This window comes from Grus americana, unplaced genomic scaffold (genome assembly GCF_028858705.1).
Source record: "Grus americana isolate bGruAme1 unplaced genomic scaffold, bGruAme1.mat scaffold_82, whole genome shotgun sequence".
Lineage (NCBI taxonomy): Eukaryota > Metazoa > Chordata > Aves > Gruiformes > Gruidae > Grus > Grus americana.
This window is the reverse complement of record NW_026562023.1, coordinates 477,805-498,267: the sequence shown is the minus strand read 5'-3', so window position 1 is coordinate 498,267 and position 20,463 is coordinate 477,805. Positions and strand designations below refer to the sequence as shown.

The 20,463-nt window shown below is 53.7% G+C and overlaps 1 protein-coding gene across 1 annotated transcript; it reads left to right on the top strand.

Annotated features, from left to right (window-relative positions):
• The first annotated feature begins 17,551 nt into the window (after positions 1 to 17,551).
• LOC129201187 (olfactory receptor 14A16-like) lies at positions 17,552 to 18,547 on the top strand. Its single transcript, XM_054812337.1, has one exon. It carries the CDS (start codon positions 17,582 to 17,584, stop codon positions 18,545 to 18,547), a length of 966 nt encoding a protein of 321 aa, XP_054668312.1. The 5' UTR covers positions 17,552 to 17,581.
• The last annotated feature ends 1,916 nt before the right edge of the window (positions 18,548 to 20,463 follow it).

Here is a 20,463-nt window from a genome sequence, read left to right as displayed (position 1 = left end):
CTGTGACCCCATGGAGAGAGGAGCCCATGTTGTAGCAGTTTTTCTGGCAGGACTTGTGACCCCACGGGGGACCCATGCTGGAGCAGTCTGCTCCTGAAGGACTGCACCCTGATGAAGGCACCCACGCTGGAGCAGGTCATGAAGAAATGCGGCCCATGGGAAGGACCCACATTGGAGAAGTTCATGAAGGACTGTCCCTCGTGGGAAGGACCCCCCGTTGGAGCAGGGGAAAAATGTGAGGAGGATGGAGCAGCAGAGACAACGTGCAATGAACTGACTGCAACCCCCATTCCCTATCCCCCCGTGCCACTTGGAGAGAGAAGGCAGAGAAATCAGGAGTGAAGTCGAGCCCAGGAAGGGGGGAGGGCTGGGGGGAAGTGTTCTGAGATTTGGTTTTGTTTCTCATTATCCCACTCTGATCTGATTGGTAATAAATGACAGTCATTCTCTGAGTTGAGTCTCTTTTGCCTGTGATGGTAATTGGTGAGTGATCTCCCTGTCCTCATCTTCACCCACGAGGAGGGGGAGTGATAGAGGGGCTTGGTGGGCAGGTGCCTTCCAGCCAGGGTCAGCGCACCACAGAAGCAGAACATTTCCTTCTCTTTAAATTGTTTCCTTAATTTCTTTGTTGCTTCATTTTAATTTTGGACATTTTCTGAACCGTTCTGCCATAATCAGGCCTCTAACATTAACAACAATATATCTGTGTCTCACGTGGAGTTCAGTGCCCTAAAACCTCCCTGCCCAGGACTCTCCTTGCCACTGCTCGCCCTTTCACACAGCCAGTCACACTCTGAGGGGCTGAGCTCTCTCGACTGATACAGAGAAGAACGGTGACCATCTTCAGTGAAACGCTCTGCTTCTCCATGGCCAACATATCTGTGTTTCCAGCACTTCTGGAAGGAGTCCCTAAATCAGCAAGACCCACTGCCTTCACATTCCCTCGGGGGTATGTGGATTGGCACTCTATTTTAGGTGAAGAACGGGACGAGGTTGTCCTTACCCAACACCAGGCACCTCAATGCAGATGTCTAGACTTGCCTTTGTAGTAAATGGAAAGAAAGAAGTTGTCTCAGCCGAGATGCCTGGAGATTTCCTGGTGACCAGCTAATGCTCCAGAAGGGAGCCCTGGGTCACATTTCCAAGCACCTTATGGGCACTTCTGTAAGCCAGGGCAGCTCAGACAGCAACGGCCTCTCTATGTGGGCAAATGAATCCAGACCTGAATGTAGGTCTTAGTCTCAAGTTGAAACCTACTTAAAAATTATTCTAAAAATACCTGAAAACAATCTTCCTTTTCAGAATGTCAGCTATTTGGGCTCAGTTCTTTTTTCTTTTCTTTTTTTTTTTTTTTAATTTGGGAGGACCACATGAGTACACTACAGTAATTTCCCTCTGCCAGCATATTCATATGCAGTTGTTTATCAAAATACTTTTCCTACCAGTGCTCTGAGTGGAGAAATTTTGTTCTGAAAATATACTATATCTATATCGACATATTTCCCATCTCTTCTTCAGCCTCTCTGCCCTCTCTCTTTCCTCTACCTGTTTTGTCTTTATAGAGAACTCCAGGTAAAGATTTATTGAGTAATTAAATGTGGGAGATATTTCTGGGCATCATCTAGTTCCCCTCCACACCCCTTACTCAATGGAGGGCTCCCACCACTTCAGTGTCATCCACGAACATGCTGAGACTGAACTCTGTCCCATTGTCCAGGCCATCACTAAAGGGGTCAGACAGCATTGCCCCCGGCACTTCTCAGTGAGGGATGCCTCTAGAAACTGGCCATTGGTTGGACTTTCTAACAATGATTGTTATGTCATTCCCCCCCGCCATTGCCATGACATTTCAAAGACAAAGGACAGCGGCCTTGCGATGACACCAGCCATTTCCCCCAGACCCCTCGGGTGCATCCCCTCTGGTCCCATGCACTCGCCTGTGTCCAACTGGCACTAGTGCTCCCCAGCTGCATCTTGCTCTCACATGGGTGAAGCTTTGCTGCCACAGAGGCTGCTAGGAGACTCAAGGACCAGGGAGACCTGGGGAAAGATCCTACCAGGAAAGGAGTAGGGACGTGTGGCAATGTGATCCTCAGCCTCTTCCATGTCTCTGCAAGGCCTTTTTGGACTCACTGGAGGTTAAAGTAATTGAGTCTTGCTTGGATGTATCTGCACCTCACTGTCGGGAGGGTATCTCGGGCCAAGTTAGCCTCAGAACCCCACTTGGGACTTCATCTTGGAGGGGGTTTCGTTTGGAAGGCAGAGCCCAGGAGTGAGGAGTTCACCCTCACGGTGAAATCTTTGTCTTTATCTCCAGGCTGAACGCTCATTGGTTTTTTCCTCCCAACATGCACCATCATTAAGAGCCTGGCTCCGCATTCTGCATGACCTAATTGTAGGTACGAGCAGGCTGGGATGAGGGCCCTCCCAGCCTTCCCTGCTCTGGGCTGGACAAGCCCAGTTCCCTCAGCCTCTCCTCACAGCAAAGTGCTTCAGGCCCGGGTTGTCCTGAGGGCCCTTTGCTAAACCCACTCCAGCTTGGCAATATCGTTCCTGAATTGGGGGTCTGAAATGTGGATGGAGTATTCCAGAGAATTCTTTGCCCTCAGTCTTCTGGCCATGCTCCTGGTTGTACAGCTGGTGGCCTCCCTTGCTGCCAGGGCACAACGGCTGCCTTCTGTCCAGCTCGCTGACCACCAAGAGCTTTCCCACAGGGCTGGTCTCATCCAGGCAGGTCCCAGGCTGTGCCATTGCCAGGGTGAGTCCCCTGCAGGGGCAGAAACTGGCACTTGTCCTTCTGGGATCTCATGAGGCTCCTGCCAATACGTGACGTCCTTCTCCATGAACCCCTTCATTGAGCACAGAGACCTTGACAGTAAAAACTCAAGCAAAAAAGGCATTGAGTCCCTGAACCCCATCCGTGTCTCCTCTTCATGAGATCACCGTCCTCGTTCAGCAGTGGGCTGAACTACTCTCCTACTTGAGACAGCCTCTTCCAGGTCCTGGAACCTACCCAACCCTGTCCGCATCCCATGTGAGGTTTAGCAGACATCCCTGCTCCAGGTCTGCCAGGGTCTGGACAAGGAGAGATGTCAAGCAGGTCTGGTTATTCCCCCCGTACAGGCACTGAGCCCAGCAGGAGGAAGGAAATGGCCGTGCAGCACAACTCACCCATAGACCTGTGCAGAGCGGGCAGTGCTGGAAGTGGCCGATTGCGGTTTAACCTGGCAGGCAGCTAAAGACACAACACAGCTGTTTGCTCACTGCCCCCACCCAGTGGGATGGGGGAGAGAATCAGGAAAAAAAGGTAAAATTTCTGGGTTGGATAAAGACAGTTTAATATGACAGAAAAAGTAAGCAAATAATAACAACAACAACAACAACAATAAAAAACATATACAAACCAAGTGATGTGCAGCACAATTGCGCACAAGCCCCAGACCACAGATGCCCAGCTAGTTCCCGAGCCATGGTCCCAGCTGTCGGCCAGCTTCCCCCATTTATAAAATAAGCATGATGTCACATGTTATGGAATATCCCTTTGGCCAGTTTGGGTCAGCTGTCCTGGCCATGTCCCCTTCCCAGCTCCTTGGGCACCACCAGCCTCCTCACTGGCAGGCCAGTATGGGAAGCTGAAAAGTCCTTGCCTTGGTGTAAACATTGCCTAGCAACAACCAAAACATGTGTGTCTTATTAGCATTATTCTCATCCTAAATCCCAAACACAGTACTATGCCAGCTACTAGAAAGAAAATTAATTCCATGCTAGCCGACTCCAGGACACAGATTAGTGAGGCCACCAGTGAAAGCTCACTCTGGTCGCATTCTCTAACACATCGCCACATGCCCACCTCCCCTCAGCCCATGGAGAAACCAAGCACAGCAGCACAGCCTCGTGGGGGCAATTTCATTAGCCTGTTCCTGACCTCAGCTTTGGAAGAAGAACCCAGCCTCCAGACCCTGGCGTTGAGAAAATGCCTTTTTATTACAGAGATGTGAGAAGGGAGGCCCGCTGGGCCATTGTGCCAGACACATGTGCAAAGACATGTGGGTCAGAAAGACTGCGTTTGTGCCTCTGGAGAAGTGGCGTAGATGCATATGTTCCTTGGAAAATATAATTATCCTAGATAAAACAACCAAAGCACAGTGGGTTCCCCCGATATATTGGAAATACCTTGTGAAGACACACAGGCAGCTTATTGCTTCTGAAAGACTACTGATTGAAACAGCTTCTTCAGTGCGTCTTTGAGTTGCTGGTTCCTCATGCTGTAGATGAGGGGGTTCACAGATGGAGGTAAAACCGAGTACAGAAGTGACACCATGAGATTCAGGATCGCAGAGGAGACAGACGGGGGCTTCAGGTAGGTGAATATGCCAGTGCTGACATACAAGGAAACCACGGCCAGGTGACGGAGGCACATGGAAAAGGCTTTGTGCCGTCGCTGCTCAGAGGGGATCCTCAGCACGGCCCTGAAGATCTGCACATAGGACACCACAATGAAAACAAAACACCCAAAGGCTAAACAGACACTAACCACAAGAAGCCCAACTTCCCTGAGGTAGGCATCTGAGCAGGAGAGCTTGAGGATCTGGGGGATTTCACAGAAGAACTGGTCCACAGCATTGCCGTGGCAGAGGGGTAGGGAAAATGTATTGGCTGTGTGCAGCAGAGCATAGAGAAACCCACTGCCCCAGGCAGCTGCTGCCATGTGGGCACAAGCTCTGCTGCCCAGGAGGGTCCCGTAGTGCAGGGGTTTGCAGATGGCAACGTAGCGGTCATAGGCCATGATGGTGAGAAGACAATACTCTGCTGAAACGAAAAAACAAACAGAAAGAGCTGTGCAGCACATCCTGCGTAGGACATGGTCCTGGTGTCCCAGAGGGAATTGGCCATGGCTTTGGGGAGAGTGGTGGAGATGGAGCCCAGGTCAAGGAGGGAGAGGTTGAGGAGGAAGAAGTACATGGGGGTGCGGAGGCGGTGGTCACAGGTGACAGCGGTGATGATGAGGCCGTTTCCCAGGAGGGCAGCCAGGTAGATGCCCAGGAAGAGCCCGAAGTGCAAGAGCTGCAGCTCCTGTGTGTCTGCGAATGCCAGGAGGAGGAACTCAGTGATGGAGCTATGGTTGAACATTTGCTTCCTCTGGGTGTCATTACCTGTAGAGGAAGAGAAGGCAGTACTGAGGTAGGCTGGACTGCTCCAAGCAATAGATATTACAAGTCTCATTGCAACCCCACATTATGACTCTTTCTTTTTCTGGAAGACCTCTCTGCAGCTCTCTTACTTGAGCTCTGGCTTTTGCTGGCTGAGGGTGCCATTGGGAGCAAGGACTCTGCAATGGGCTCCTGAGGAGTCCTTCCTGCCGTGCAGCGAGAGGGAACTAGGAATGCAGGGGGATGTCCAATTAAATGCACTCATGATATATCAAAAATCTTTTCAGCATTGTGGTTTGCAATTTGCCCAAGTGCAGAAGAGGGCTGAGGGGATTTGGGGTTGTTTCTCTTCTTCTAGTTGCAAGTGGAGTGGTTTGGGATGGAGGAAATCCCTGACATTTCTAAGGCACTCCAAGTGAAATCTTGTGGGTCCTGCGAGGCAAAGGGACTTTCCCCCACAGTGCTGAGAGAGGAGAGCTGCTCTGCCCATCAGCCCTGTTCTCAGCTGCCCTGTGCTGGCAGCTTGGAGCTGGAGGATGATCACCCCAGGTGTTCCTCTGAAAAGAAAAAGGCTGCTGCTGAGAGCAAAGAAATCCAGGTTCACCAAGCAGATTGACAGAGTCCTCACCTCTTCTCAGGGTACCTGAGGAGGATCTCATCTCTCCCCTTCCAAACAGGAACACAAAGAGTTCATTCCATCTGCCCACGTTCAGCTGCCCAGAAGCATTTCTACAGCCTTAGCACTGAGGTGTCTTCTCCATGGGGATCCTTGCGAGCACAGAGATACTATGGGAGAGCTGTGCCCTTCTGGAGGGCACCCTGCAGCCCAGCAGGACACCCCAGGGAAACAGCTGAAGGTCCTGAGGTTGCCCGGAGGAGACTTGGGCACTTTGCTGCCATAGACACATCTGCATAGCAGGACCCGAAGGGTCGCTGTCCCAACAGGAGATGAACCTGCCACCGCAGCCCCCACCCTCTTGGGCACCGAGAAGGCAAATCCAAGGGTGAGCGGAAGGGCAGCACAGGCAGGAGGGGTGGGCAGTGACATGCCACCATGCTGCTGCCAAGGGAGGAGGGACACACCAAGACTGCTGGACATCAGGGGTTTGTCCTTCTCTGGGCTCTGGCTGCTCCAGAGGCAATGCACGCCCGAGAGCCCATGGGCTTGAGGGCAGAGGCTCTGCTGAGGCTGGGAAAGGAGACCAGGGAGGAGTTGCTCAGGGGAAGGTGTCTGCAGTGCAGGGACAGCAGGGAGGTGCCCACATCCCCCTCCCCAGCGTTTCGGGCAGCAGCTCCCTCTCACTCCCTGCCTGTGTCTCTGCTGCTTGGAGCTGCTCCTGCCAGGAGCCGCCACCTCCCTGTCCCCAGCCCAACTCCCTGTCAGTGCTCACAAACCCCATCCCTCCTGCTGTGTGCTCACCTCTGCCTGCAAACACCTCCCAGGGGCAGGGCACTGCCCAGGGGCCTCTCTGCCTCTGCAGGGGCTAAAGACCAGATCTCAGAAACCTGATGGGGCTGCGAAGGGCAAGTTGTTGCTGCTGCGTTGGCTGGAGGCAGCTGGGAACAGCGCTTTGAGGTGCTTCTCCCAGAGTTACTTGTCTCTCAGGCTAAGAGTCTAGGAGTCGCAAAGCCTTCTTCTAAGCAGAAACAGGAAGTTTGATCTCCAGTGCCAACCCCAGACAACCAGACAAAGATTCAGGAAAGCCCTTCTCTTTCCAGGAGCCACTAACCTGGTGGGCTTCTTGAGAAGTCCCCTTAGAAATGTCCCGAGGGAGAGCTGAAGCTGTGAGAAGCCCTGACCCATGCAGCACTCTCTCGACAGCAGAAGGACCATACCCTGCCCTGCCATGCTGGGGCTTTCTCCTTCCACCCACAGCTTTCCCTTTCCCTTTCCCTTTCCCTTTCCCTTTCCCTTTCCCTTTCCCTTTCCCTTTCCCTTTCCCTTTCCCTGGCAGGCAGCAGAGTCCCTGCGCCAGCACACAGTCCCCGGGGGTGCAGGGACCCTGCTCGGAAGGACAGACCTGGACAACCCTGGTTGCACAGCCACCTTCACAGCCCTGCAGCCATCGTCAAGACAAGGGAGCTGTCTTGCCTTCTGCCTCTGATGGTGCAGCAGGGAAGCCCTGCTCTGGAGCACGTCCTCCTCCTCCACACCTGAGAAAAGCAAGGAGAGCCATCAGGACAGGTCCTATGAGAGGTGGCACGGGCCAGGTCTAGTACAGGCTTCCAGGCACTCATCTGCATTGCCCTGCAGCCAGAGACTTACCGTGTCAAGGGCTGTGAAGATTTCTCCCCTGGTGAGCTCTCACTTGTCCTCCCAGCCCAGACTGCCTTTAACTTCTCTCGTTCCTCTTGTCTGCTCTCAGTGCCTGCAGGCAGTGTCCTCAGCCCTGCTGCGCTTTGCAGAGGAGCTGCTCCTGGGCAGAGCTGTCTCTCTGCAGCGCTGCCCGCTTGCCATGAGCTCCCTCCATCCCAGGAGCCCAGCCCAGCTCAGCAGCAGAGGACCAGCCCAAGGCAGCACTTTCTCTGCCCCCTCTGGGCTCCCTCAGAGAATGTCCCTGGGGCTCCAGAGGAACCTGCTGTGAAAAAACCTGAAGTCATTACCGATATTTCTGCCCTGAGCTGGGGAAGAGGCAGAGTTAGGTCAAAGAATCCCCTCTTCTTGTCCCACTATGGACAGAATACCCAGACACTCAAAGGGAGACATTTCCTGTCCCTCCTGTACCCATGGAAACCACAGGTGACATCTGGGGTACCAGAGGGTGTGCAAGACATGTGCAGGTAACTCTGAGCCCTGATGGAGCGATTCAGAAGGACAGGGCAGCATCTTGGTTCATTGTTTGGAGGCTGGTGGGACTTTCCTTTGGCCAGCTGAAGTGACAGTAGATGCCCACATTTAGAATAATGAAGCCTGTCCCTGCTCAGTATGGCCAGGACAGCTTATAGAGGTATTCCTCTGAGCAAACGGAGTCATTGCCATTGGGAGAGCTAAGGCTCTCTCCCTTCTCCACCAGACCTTCATTGACAGTTATGGCAGGCTTAGGTGAGGAGCGATCAAGAGCTGACTCCATGTCGGAGAGAGCCACTCTCAGCTGCCCCAAAATGGACCAGCCACTGCCCAAAGCTGAGCCAATAAGCAATTGCAGTGGCATCTCTGTGATAACCTCTTGCAGAAAGGGTAAAACCCAGTGTGCAGCAGCTGTAAGAGAGAAAGAACCCTGGAGGCACCAAGGAGAGTGAAGAATGAGGTGGGGATGAGAGAGGGAGGCTGGGTGGGCACCTGGTGGCCAAAAGTCAACCCACCACCCCCTGACATTCACAGGACAGCACTGTGCAAATGCTGCTTTTGGTGTCTGGAGGTTCTTTGCATCGGCTTTTCAGCACAGCTGCCAGATGTGCCAAGAAACGTGATGCTCACCTGGATCTGAAAAGCTGTCTCATCCTTGTCAGCCTTGGCTCTCATAGCTAAGAAATGCTGGAGTCTCAGCTCCCAAGGGGAGTGAGGAAGGAGAGGAGCAGAGCGCAGATGCCAGGTCGCAGAGTGGCAGAGTTTGGCCCATTCCGGGAACGTTCAGTGGGCAGTATCACTCAAGGGGAGCAGCATTCAGTGCAACGGCTTTTCAGGGGCAGCATCCTCTAAGCACATAAAGCGTCCATGCCGACACTCCAGCAAACAAGTGGACGTCTCAGGACAGCAGCTTGGCTAAACAGGCACCTTGTCGGGATGCTCCATCGAAAAAGGGAAGCACGGAGGGTGTGGATAGAGGACCTCACTTCAAAGGAGGAATTTAGAAACAGGGAGGGCTTTAGGAAAGACAAGGCTCCTGTGGAGTTGATACTTGCTTGGATGTCCAAGGGCATCAAGATGAGCTGTTAGTATTGAAGTTACAGTTCAAGGAGAATCAACAAAATTAATGTGTGGGCACTGCTGAATTTTGCCAGAGAAGATGCAGAACTGTCTGAGGTGCTCTTTGTCCTCTTTGCCTCTGTCTTCACCAACAAGGTCTCCAAGGACTTTGTGCCTTGAAGCAGGACTCTGGAGGAGAAACACCAGCAGTGGATGTGGACCAAGCCAGGGGTTACTTGATCAAGTATTAACAGTCCACAGAACTGGCAGGGCTGTATCCAAGGGTGTTGAGGGAGCCAGCTGATATCATAGTGAGGTCAGCCTGTGTTGTCTGTGTGGCATGGAACATGCCTTTGGATTTGGTTTCTGTGTATCTGAAAGAGAGGGTGACTGGATGAACCCAGGGCAGATCACACTTGACTGTCCTCATTCCTTGCTAAGATGAAAGGACTGCATTTCTTGATACGGGAGCAGCAGCGGGGTTCATTTACCTGGAGTTCCTTAGGGCTTTCAACACCATTTCCCACCATATCCTTGTCTCCATGTTAGGACATTTCTGATTGCCCGATCCTCTATCAAAACAGCAATGTGAGCAATTGCATGACACTACAGGTGATGAAAGGGGGCACTTATTTCATGGATTTGCTGCCCAAGGAAGAAAATACCCCAGCAACCATCTCAGGAACTCCACAGAGAGTACAAAATAAGCAAAGGGCTGCATCACAGGAACCCCACACAGCCCTGATGACATCCTTTTTCTCAGCACACCTGCTAACCTTTCCCCATTGGCCGTGATTTTCTTATTTTGGACCCTCCTGTGGTGGGTCGAGGATCGGGCATCTGCCCACATACCAAAACAGCTTGTGCCTTTCACTGTTGCCCAAGTAGAAAGGATTCAGCTGAAGCTGAGGGTGAGAATTCACTCATGGGCACCCAGGAATTTCAACTTTGTAAACTTCCTGTCTTCTAAAAGCCTGAACAAGTGGTCAGAAGAGAAGGATGAAATGAGAGAGGATACTCACTGTTTTTTCAGTCCATACACAGCTGGATTTTGTCTTCATAGATAAGGTTTAATTCAGGTTATTTTTGCTACCAAGTGTGGTTTTTGAAAGTGTTCTGATATTGTGTGATTCCCTTTTTAGGTGCTAAAGACTGTCTAGAAAAGCACCGTCAAACATAAATAGCTGTACGGAGTGCTTTCCCTAATGTTGACAACATGAAGGGGAAGGGACAAAAGCTCCATTCAGGCTGGAAGTGGCCTTGCAAGATGTCTATAGACCAACATTGTGCTCAAAGCAGGGTCACACCAGGTTGCTCGTGGCTTTATCCAGATGTCTCTTTGAAACTTCCAGGGATGGAGGCAGTCTAAACTCTCTTCAAAAGGTCTTCCCAGGTCTGATTTGCCTCATGTGTCAAAAATTTCTCCCTATATCAAGCCTGAGCCTCTCTTGTTGCCCGTTGCCTCTTGTCCTTGTGCCTTGCACCGCAATGTCTTCTTGGAAACTGCACCGAGGCAGTGCAAGGCTGTTCCATCCTCCCCCAAAAGCCCTCCGTTCTCCAGTCTGAACAAGTCCAGCTCCCTCAGCCCCTCCTAACAGGGCAGGTGCTCTAGCCATGACCATCTTTCTGGCCCTCCACTGAACTGGCTCCAGTTGGCCAATGTCTCTCTGGCATTACAGTGCATCAAAACATGCTAAAGTGTTCTGGATGCGGTCTAACGTGTGCTGAGTAGAGGAAGATGATAATCACTGCCACTGACTGTGCTCCTGCTCATACAGCCCAGGGTGCTGTTGGCCTTTGCTGAACGGCTCATGGTTTGCCTACTGTAACCCAAAGACCACCACAGCCTTTCCTGCAGAGCTGCTTCCTATACCTCGGCAGTCACAGGCCTCTGGCTTTGCAGGGGCTCAGTCCACCTCACGAGCAGGACTTTGGATTTGTCCTGACTGCATATCGCGAGGTTACCTCTGTGCCTCCAGCCTGTCTAGGTCCCTTGGGACGGCAGCCCTGTCCCCCAGTGTAGTGTCTGCTCTCCTCAAAGCGCTCTGTCATCTAGAAATCATATGAAAAAATACTCTCTCATCTTCTCTGCATCATTAAAAAGGCATTAAATGGGACAGATTGCAGGACAGACACCTGCAGGACCCTGTTAGATAGACACATCCAGGCACAGTAGCACGCCTTGACCACACCCATCCAAGCCTGAAAGTCCAACTGTCTTTTTGACCATCTACCTGTTCATCTATGTAGACCATAATGACCTTACTGGGACACCAGAACAGCGTGGGGAATGATGCTGAAAGCCTTGCTGACTTTGAGGTAAGGGGCAAGCGCTGCTCTCCCCGCATCCACCAATCCTGTCCTTCCATCACAGAAAGCAAAAAAGATGGGCAGGCACAGTCTACCATGGGTAAATCCAGTCACCTTCTCTTAATGCTCCCCAGAAATGGGATCCAAGTGCACGTGCTCTGGGGACAGCCTTTAGTTCCCCTGCTCATCCTTTGGGTCTTTTTCAGAAAGTACATGCAGCGTTTGGGTGCTGCCGGTTGGCAGGGACTTCCCCCAGTCTCCATGTCCTTTCCAAGATGATGGAGAGTGGCCTCCCTGTGGCATCGGCCTGCGCTCTCAGCTCCCTGGGATGCTGCCCCTTCACTCCCACAGACTGGTAAGGATTGAGCTTCCTCAGGTAACTCCTGACTTAATCCAAATTCACCAGCGGTTGTTCTCCTCCAGAGTCCTGCTCCAGGTAGAAAAGCCTCAGAGACCTTTCTGGAGGAGACGAAGGCAAGAAGGACACAGAGAACTCAGATCTATCAACACCTGCTCTTACTAAATTCAGCAGTGGCCACTCGTTCTCTTTGTTTCTTAACTGTTCCTGAAGCAGCAGCAGCAGCAGCTCCTTTTGGTGTCCCTGTAGCCCTTGCAAGGGTCTACACTGGGAAGCTTTAGCTTCCAGGAAACCATCCCTACTTCTAAATCCCTCCTTGAGTCCCAGCATCCACCTCTTGGATGCTTTCTTTTTTCTATGGAGCTTCTTCATGAGGTCCCTTTTTAGCCAAGTTTCTGTCCTGAGATACCCGGTTGTTTTCCTGTGTGTTAATGCGGACAGTTGTTTTGTGTGGAATGTGGTGTCCTGAAAGACCAGAAGTTCAGTGCAGCTCTGCTGCCCTTGAGTGCTGCTGCTGCTACTGTGGGATTGCCCCCAAAAGTCCCCTGAGGAGGCTAAAATCTTCTCCTCTAGAGACCCAGCATCTCTACTTTGCTGCAGTCCTTTCTCATTCCCCTTGTGAGCTGAGATTTCATGGTCACTACAGCCCAGGCTCACACTCATTTTCACAGCCCTGATCAGCCCTCCCTCTGCAGGGACTGGATTCGGGTCAGCATCACCTTGGTTGGCCCACCTTGCACCTGTACAAAGAAGTTGTCCCAGGAGACCCAGAAGCCTGCTGGACAATATGCACCCTGCTGTGCACCCCTTCCAGTGAGCGCCAGAGTCATTCAAGTCCCCAATAAGACCTGGCGTCATTCATCTGGAGACTTCCTTGGGTTGCTTAATTAATGAAGGCGTAGTCCACTTCCTTACCCTGGTTGCAGGTTCTTCATCTCCCACCAGGATGCCACACTAAGTGGCCTGTCCTCTCACCCTCACCCACAAGGCTCACACAACCTGTTGCACATCCCGTAGAGGAGCACCATACGTACAACAAGCTCCTTCAGACGGAGGTCATCCCCCACCCCATCTTCCCGGCCTGCCTCTCCTGAAAAGCCCGTACGCACCATGGCAGCACCACTGTGAGCTGTCCCACCACCCCTCACCATTTACTCCATCAATGCCAAGAGTCTATAGTGGCACTTGGGACTCCGGCTCTCCAGCGGTCTGTGCCCCAGGCTGAGGCCATTGATGCACGTTTGGGCTGCAGCACCTCAGCCGTGGCACCAGGGAGAAGCTCAGACTTGTCACAGGCAAACCCAGGACCAAGTACCCAAGACCCATGCTTTGCATGAGACCAGAGACATGCTGGAGGAGATGGCAGATGTCAGTGTGAAGGCATAGAAAGAGGCAACTCTTCTCTCCCCGAGGCCAGAGGCAAGCAGGGCTGGTCTCTGCTGTCCTGGCAGGAGAGGGCTTTGCTCTCCGTGGTGTCTCTGCAGCCCCTGAGAGCCTGTGGTGGAGGTGAAGCTGATCTCAAGGAAGGACAGATGCTGCTGAAAATGTCTTTGGGTGTGGACATCCTGTGATCCAGGAAAACTCTGAAAATCCTTGGGCGGTTCCTTGCTTGTATCATCAAGTGAGTGAATAAGAGGTCGTCTTTAAGAAGAACCAGCAGACTTTGGGAGCAGGCAAATGAGTGGAGATCCCAGTGGGATATGCTTCCTGTGCATGAACTTCTGCATCAACTGGATGGAGCTGGGTCAGACCCCGTCTCATTGCAGTGGTGGGATTCAGTAGCTGGCCAACAGAAACTGATGCAATCGGACATGCCATCTGGAGTGTCTGTCTCACACCCACTCTGGACGCAGATGCCTTTCCTGTAGGTCCCGTGCGGTCCCTGCCAGCCACATGCACTTGTGCTGGAGGGCCCCGGCATCTCACATCATAGCACTGCAGGCCTGTGTTTGGCTGTTGAGTAGCTGCCCTGAATTGGCTTGGGCAACGTAGGGATGTCCATGAGACATCTGCCATTACAGTCAAAGGTGATCTAGTATCTACAGCTGATGCAGAAGATGGCTGATGGCTATGGCAAAGACTCCTTCTGGCCCCCTGACTACCTCAGTAGGCTGCCCTGGACGTAAGGAGTAGGGAAAAGTTCAGTTGTCCAAAATGTGGGCATCTGCTGTTGGCCAAAGGTATTCCCCTCTAAGCTCCAAGACCATGCCTCCAGATACTGCCCTGTCTCTATGAACGGCTCCATTGGAGCTTGCAGTTCCCTGCACATATCTTGGACCACGCCTGACACCTCAGATGTCACCAGGTGTTTGAGTCTGAACAGGTGACTCCTGGCCTCCATCTCCAGTAATTCCCATGGGAACTGAGACAAGCAGCTCCCAGGCAGCAGGTGCCTATTTGGTGCCCACCTGACCTGAGGCAAGAAGAATCCCACCTCCTGAGGCTTTGTGGGAGCCATAGGTGAGAGCTGAGTCCCCTTCCAGCCCCAGGACTGCAAACCAAGGATGAGATGCCTCAACTGAGTCAGCTGAGTCCCTTCCCTCAGCAGGGGTAAAGGAGAGCCCTCGCTGTCCCTACCTGGGTGTCCGGTCTAATGCCGACACAAGGAAAGGAGATTCTTATGCCCAACTCTTTTTTTTATTAGGAGGAAAGACTCTGCCGGAAAGTGTTTCTCCCCAGCTGTGGGAGGGAACATCAGTGATTCCTTCAGCCTGTTTCACAGCAGGTTCCTCTGGAGACCCAGGGACACCTTAAGAGAGCCTGGGGGGCGTGGGGGGACAGAGGAAGTGCTGCCTTGGGCTGGTCCTCTGCTGCTGAGCTGGGCTGGGTTCCTGGGATGGAGGGAGCTCCTGGCAAGCGGGCAGCGCTGCAGAGAGACAGCTCTGCCCAGGAGCAGCTCCTCTGCAAAGCGCAGCAGGGCTGAGGACACTGCCTGCAGGCACTGAGAGCAGACAAGAGGAACGAGAGAAGGTGAAAGACTTCTGGTGTGGGAGCTCACCGGGGAAAGAAATCTTCCCAGCCCTTGACACGGTAAGTCTCTGGCTGCAGGGCAATGCAGACGAGTGCCTGGAAGTGTCTCCTAGACCTGGCCCATGCCACAACTGATAGGACCTGTCAGGATGGCTCTCCTGGCTTTTCAGGTGTGGAGGAGAAGGATCTGCTCCAGAGCAGGGCTTCCCTGCTGCATCCTCAGAGGGACAGGGCATGATGGGTCCCTCCTCCCAGCGATGGCTGCAGGGGTGCCAGGCTGGGTGTGGGGCTGCCCTGGGCTCCAGGCAGGGTCCTTGCAGCCCAGGGGGGCTCTGTGCCAGGACAGGGACTGTGCTGCCTGCGAGGAGCAGCACTCAGGTTTTCTGGGGAGCTCCCCACGGTGCTGTGGGGAGAAGGTCTGGGTGCAAGGAGCGACACCCGGCAGGGCATGACAGGGCAGGGTCCTTCTGCTGTTCAGAGGCTGCTGCATGGATCAGGGCCGCTCACAGCTCCAGATCCTCCCAGGGCTGGAGGGTCCAGGCAGGGGCTATCTGGAAACAAAGGTGCTTCCCTCAGGCTTCAATTTCATGCTTTGGGGGTATGAAGGGAAACGGAGCTGCTCACATTTGAGAAGTGACTGAGATTCTTAACCATTACGTGGCATGATCAGAAGGTCTTCTAGGAACCTCAGAAAATGCATTCGCCTACCCCTCAGCCTGCAGGCATCACCAGCATCACCTTGGCTGGCAACATCACGGTTCGTCTGACCTGCTCTTTACCCGTCGGAAGCAGGGAGATGTCTCTAGGCGGTGCCCTCATGGGGAGAGTTTTCTGTAGGGCAACACTGAGTGCACCAACGGTGGGATGGGGTCTCTCAGAATTTCCTGTGAGGAAAACATTGTGGGGCAAAGCAGCAGGTTGAAAAGGACCAGGAAGCCGAGGGGTGGGCAGGGAAGAAGATGAAACTGAGAAGGCAATGTCATGGGAAGGAGAATTGGGAAAGTTCCCTGTCACCCCCTCCAGTGCAGACCCCTTCCTCTGAGCAAGCCCCCTTGCCTCCTGTCTGACCCAGCAAAGTCTCTGCCCTCGTGGCCGTGGGGCACAAGGCATCAGCTGCCCCCTCTGCAGCCAGAGCTCCAGCAGAGCAGCGGTGCCTCTCTCCAGCCCTGTGCCCATTTTTCTCTGTGCAGCACAGGGGCTGAGCGTGACTGCCTTGCAGCATCGCTGTCTGGGAGGCTGCCTGCACGGCTGGTGAAGGTGACGACTGTCTTAAGTGCCTTTCCTTCTGTTTGTGGTGCTGCTCCTCCTCTTCCCGCCTGTCTGTGCTGCTCCTGCTCCTGCTCGTGGGCTCTGTGGGGTTGGGGGAGTTTCAGACAGTGACCCTTGAAGCTCTGCTAGGCAGGGGTCTGCATGGGAGTGAGGTGCCCCAGCCCCCTTCGAACCCACGGGGGCAGATGCGTCCCCCAGAGCGACTCCGGGATCACTTCAGCACTTGTCTGAGCTGCTCCTTAGCCCCTGCACACACAGAGGTTTCTCTGGCCGGTGCCCTGCTGCCAGGAGGGGTCTGTAGGGAAGAGCCGAGCACACAGCGGGTGGGATGAGAGCTGTGAGCACTGGCAGGGAGGAGACTTGGGGGCAGAGAAAAGGGTCCCAGCAGGGACAGCTCCAGGCAGTGGTGACATGGGCAGGGAGTGAGAGGGAGCTGCTCCCAGAAATGCCACGGAGGGGGCATTTGGCATCTCCCTGCCATGCCCTGCAGTGCAGACACTTTCCCCAGAGCAACTCCCTGGTCTCCTCTCCCACCCAGCAGATATTCCCACCCTTAATGTCACAGGGACTTGATCATGCGTTTCCTTCCCAGCGGCCCAACCACCGAAGAGGAGAAACACTCAAGCGTCCAGCTGTGTCTCCCTCTCCTGACTCCCTTGGCAGGAGTACTTTGGCATTTTCCCCTCTTGTCCCTGCTGCCCTTGTTCTTCCCCGTTAATCGCTGGTGTGAGGGGCGAGGACTAGGGTGCAGCTCAGACACCAGTGCTGCATGTTGTCTCATGCAGATGGATCCATGGAGGAAAAGCATCCGCGTCCTCTCCTAATGTTTGGGGCTCTGGGCACTGCAGTGTATGGGGCCAGGAGTGAGCTTACTCTTCCTGCAGGACCCCTCATGTTTATGACATTCAGGTATTTTCTTGGGGGGAATGGGTGGGAGTGGGTCCTGCTTGGCTGCAGGCTGCCCTCCAAAAGGGCCTAGCTCTCCCATGGCATCTCTGTGTCACCTAGCAGTCCCATGGAGAAGACAGGCAGCTGCAATGAGCCCTCTGTGTCCCTGCCTAGGAGGGGAGAGCTGAGATCCTCCAGTGTCCAGTTTCTTCTCAGAGGAACATCTGGGTGCAATCGTCCTCCAGCTCAAAGAGGTGCCAGCGCAGGCCAGCCGAGACCAGGGCTGATGGACAGATCGACTCTCTTCACTCTGTATTGAGGAGCAGTTCCTTTGTCTCTCAGAACCCACAAGGTTTCCCCTGGAGCGCAGAAGAAATGCCAAGGGTTTATGCCTTTAAAAAATCCCTCGGGTGTGGATAGGCAAACAGAACAAAGTAAGCAAACGGAAATGCCCACAGCTCTACTCTGCAGTCGGGTGTACTGGGACCAACAATCCTGAAAAGCTCTTTGCAATTATGACTGGACTTAACCTGATATCACCCTATGTTCCTGTTTAGCTCTTGCTGTAAGCGGGACAAAGTCCTCCAGAGCCCCCAGAAGAGCTCCCTGCTCCTATGGCACCCACAAGCAGCACCAACCTGAATGTAGCAAAGACACCTGCCAAAGGTCTTCCTGAAAGGGGTAAAGCACTTTGGGAGGTTTCTATGAGAAATGCAGTAGGTTGAGCTCTATTCAAACTCTTCACTGTCTTTTCCTCCATGCACAGACCTCTGTGAGCAGCAGCCGCAGATGGCCAACGGCAGCTCCATCACTGAGTTCCTCCTGCTGGCATTCGCAGACACACGGGAGCTGCAGCTCTTGCACTTCTGGCTCTTCCTGGGCATCTACCTGGCTGCCCTCCTGGGAAACGGCCTCATCATCACTGCCATAGCCTGTGACCACCACCTCCACACCCCCATGTACTTCTTCCTCCTCAACCTCTCCCTCCTCGACCTGGGATCCATCTCCACCACTCTCCCCAAAGCCATGGCCAATTCCCTCTGGGACACCAGGGCAATTTCCTACGCAGGATGTGCTGCACAGCTCTTTCTGTTTCTTTTTTTCATTTCAGCAGAGTATTCTCTTCTCACTGTCATGGCCTATGACCGCTACGTTGCCATCTGCAAACCCCTGCACTACGGGACCCTCCTGGGCAGCAGAGCTTGTGCCCACATGGCAGCAGCTGCCTGGGGCAGTGGGTTTCTCTATGCCCTGCTGCACACAGCCAATACATTTTCCCTACCCCTCTGCCATGGCAATGCTGTGGACCAGTTCTTCTGTGAAATCCCCCAGATCCTCAAGCTCTCCTGCTCAGATGCCTACCTCAGGGAAGTTGGGCTTCTTGTGGTTAGTGTCTGTTTAGGATTTGGGTGTTTTGTTTTCATTGTGGTGTCCTATGTGCAGATCTTCAGGGCTGTGCTGAGGATCCCCTCTGAGCAGGGACGGCACAAAGCCTTTTCCACGTGCCTCCCTCACCTGGCCGTGGTCTCCTTGTTTATCAGCACTGCCATGTTTGCCTACCTGAAACCCCCCTCCATCTCCTCCCCATCTCTGGACCTGGTGGTGGCTGTTCTGTACTCAGCGGTGCCTCCAGCCATGAACCCCCTCATCTACAGCATGAGGAACCATGAGATCAAGGATGCCCTCAGGAAACTAATGACTGGATGCTTTCCAGAAACAATAAACTGCCTGTTTTCTTCTTCAGAATATTCATAATATATCTCATTACAGGCCCAGCCAGTCTTCTGGAAGTTTTTTTTATGATCATTTTGGTCTTGGGGGAAGGGGGTTTGTGGGGGGGCGTGTGAAGTTTGGGTTATTTGTTTTTTGTTTTACTTATCTGAATGCTTTCCACAAAGAAATGTCTTTATTTGACCCATTTCTAATTCACAATCTATCCAGCTTTTGTGTGACCTGGAGGCTGTGCAAATGAGGAGTCATACCCTCTGGGTGTTTAAGCAAAACAAAGTGCCCTGCATTGACTCTTTTTTCTGAGGTCCTTCCTCCAAGACCTGCTCTGCAGCTGCGGGGAACCTGTGTGCAGAGGGGAAGAAGAAAAGAGTGTCAGTGCAGCCGCACTGCCAGGGAGCACCAGCACTTGGTCTTTCCCAAGCTGTTCTCCTTCCATTTCCATGCTCTCCTGAGCCCTTTTTTGGTGGAAGGCCTGGGTGCTCATGAAGCTTGGTTACAGTCCTGCTGTGTGGCGGTCCTGTGACCGCAGGCAGGGAGAGGCAACGGGCACTTCTGATACAGAGCTGGCCTCCATAGCAGCATTTCCATCATACAAGGGGGTCTTCTCAGGGCAGTGCCCGAAGGCTTAGGTGTTCAGAAGCTGGTCTCAAGAACATGCCCAAAGAATAGACTCTGCAGAGGCTTGTTGCTTTGCTTGTTTCTCTGTGGGCTCAGTAGGATGAGATCAAGGTCCCAGTGTGGTCTGCTAGGGACTGAGGTCTGGTACCGGTGTTGCTTGTTGGTGGCCAACACCCATGCAGATGGGGAATGGTTCCCAACTCACCTGCCTGGGGCTCTACAGCAGTTCACAGGGCTGCTGGCAAGTGAATGTTTTTCTGGAGGGACTCAGGAGCTGCCAGAAGAGCACAGGGGATCTGCAGGGACAGCGTGTGCCGGGGAGTCAGCGGTGGATGGAGCCCCACTGAGCGTGAGCCTGTCCAAGGTGGAGACCAGAGGTAAAGTGCCAAATCTGGGTGTGAACAGGAAAGTCCGAGCTCTGCAACGCAGGAGAAACAACGGGCACAAGGAAAGCAGTCTGGTGAGTGATGCGTTATCACCCTCAGTGAAATGTCATAGGCTGGATGCATTGCAGCACCAAAATGCATCTCATGGCCTTGGAAGTGAGGCAGGGTACCTCTGCGCACCCTCCACGGCCTCAGAAGAACTTGTGTGGGAGGCAGTCAATGGCAGTGACAGCCCTGAGCTAGGTCTGCCACGCAGCCCGACCGGCACCGGCCCTGCAGAGTCAGCCCGTGGCGCCGGGCACTGCAGCCCACGCGCTCTGCAGAGCAGCACCACCAGCTCAGGGGCTGCAGGGAGCATGAGGAGAGGGTGCGGGAATGGCCGGCCAGGCCAACACAGACATGCTCACCTGGGGAAAGGCTCTGTGGGGAAATGGAATGTCCTGGGAGAAGAGCAGGGCACCACGTGTGTGCAAGGCAAGAGAAATCCTTCGACCGGGCAGGCTGCCCTATCCTTAGGGCCGCAGCAGGAGCTGCCTGAGGAGCCGCAGGGCCAGGACTCTGTGCTGTCCTGGGGAGTGGGACTGGCACGGGGGGCTGCAGGCTGTCTGGGGTGGGGATCTTGTCAGCATGCCAGCCAGAGACACAGTCATCGACCTCCATTTCCTGCTGTGGGACCAGTCCCAACCTGGGCTGCTGTGCTGGGCTGTGCTGGGGCAAGGGCAGGCAGATGGGGAGAGCTGGGGAGGGGCTGGGATGGGAAGTGCCAGGGAGAGGAAAACACCAGTGATCAGCTACAGTGCGTGAGTGCGGAGGTTGGGGGCACACGGCAGTGTCCTTGCACAGCCAGGCCTCCTGAGAGAGAGAAGGAGGACCGGCAGAGCAGAGTCTGCTCTGGGCCCTTATTCGCTGGACATCCCGGGGAAGTTGCCCCAGGGC

What these genes read in the sequence shown, in the direction of transcription:
- LOC129201187 (XM_054812337.1), top strand. Translation starts at nt 17,582, where the DNA reads ATGGCCAACGGCAGCTCCATCACTGAGTTCCTCCTGCTGGCATTCGCA.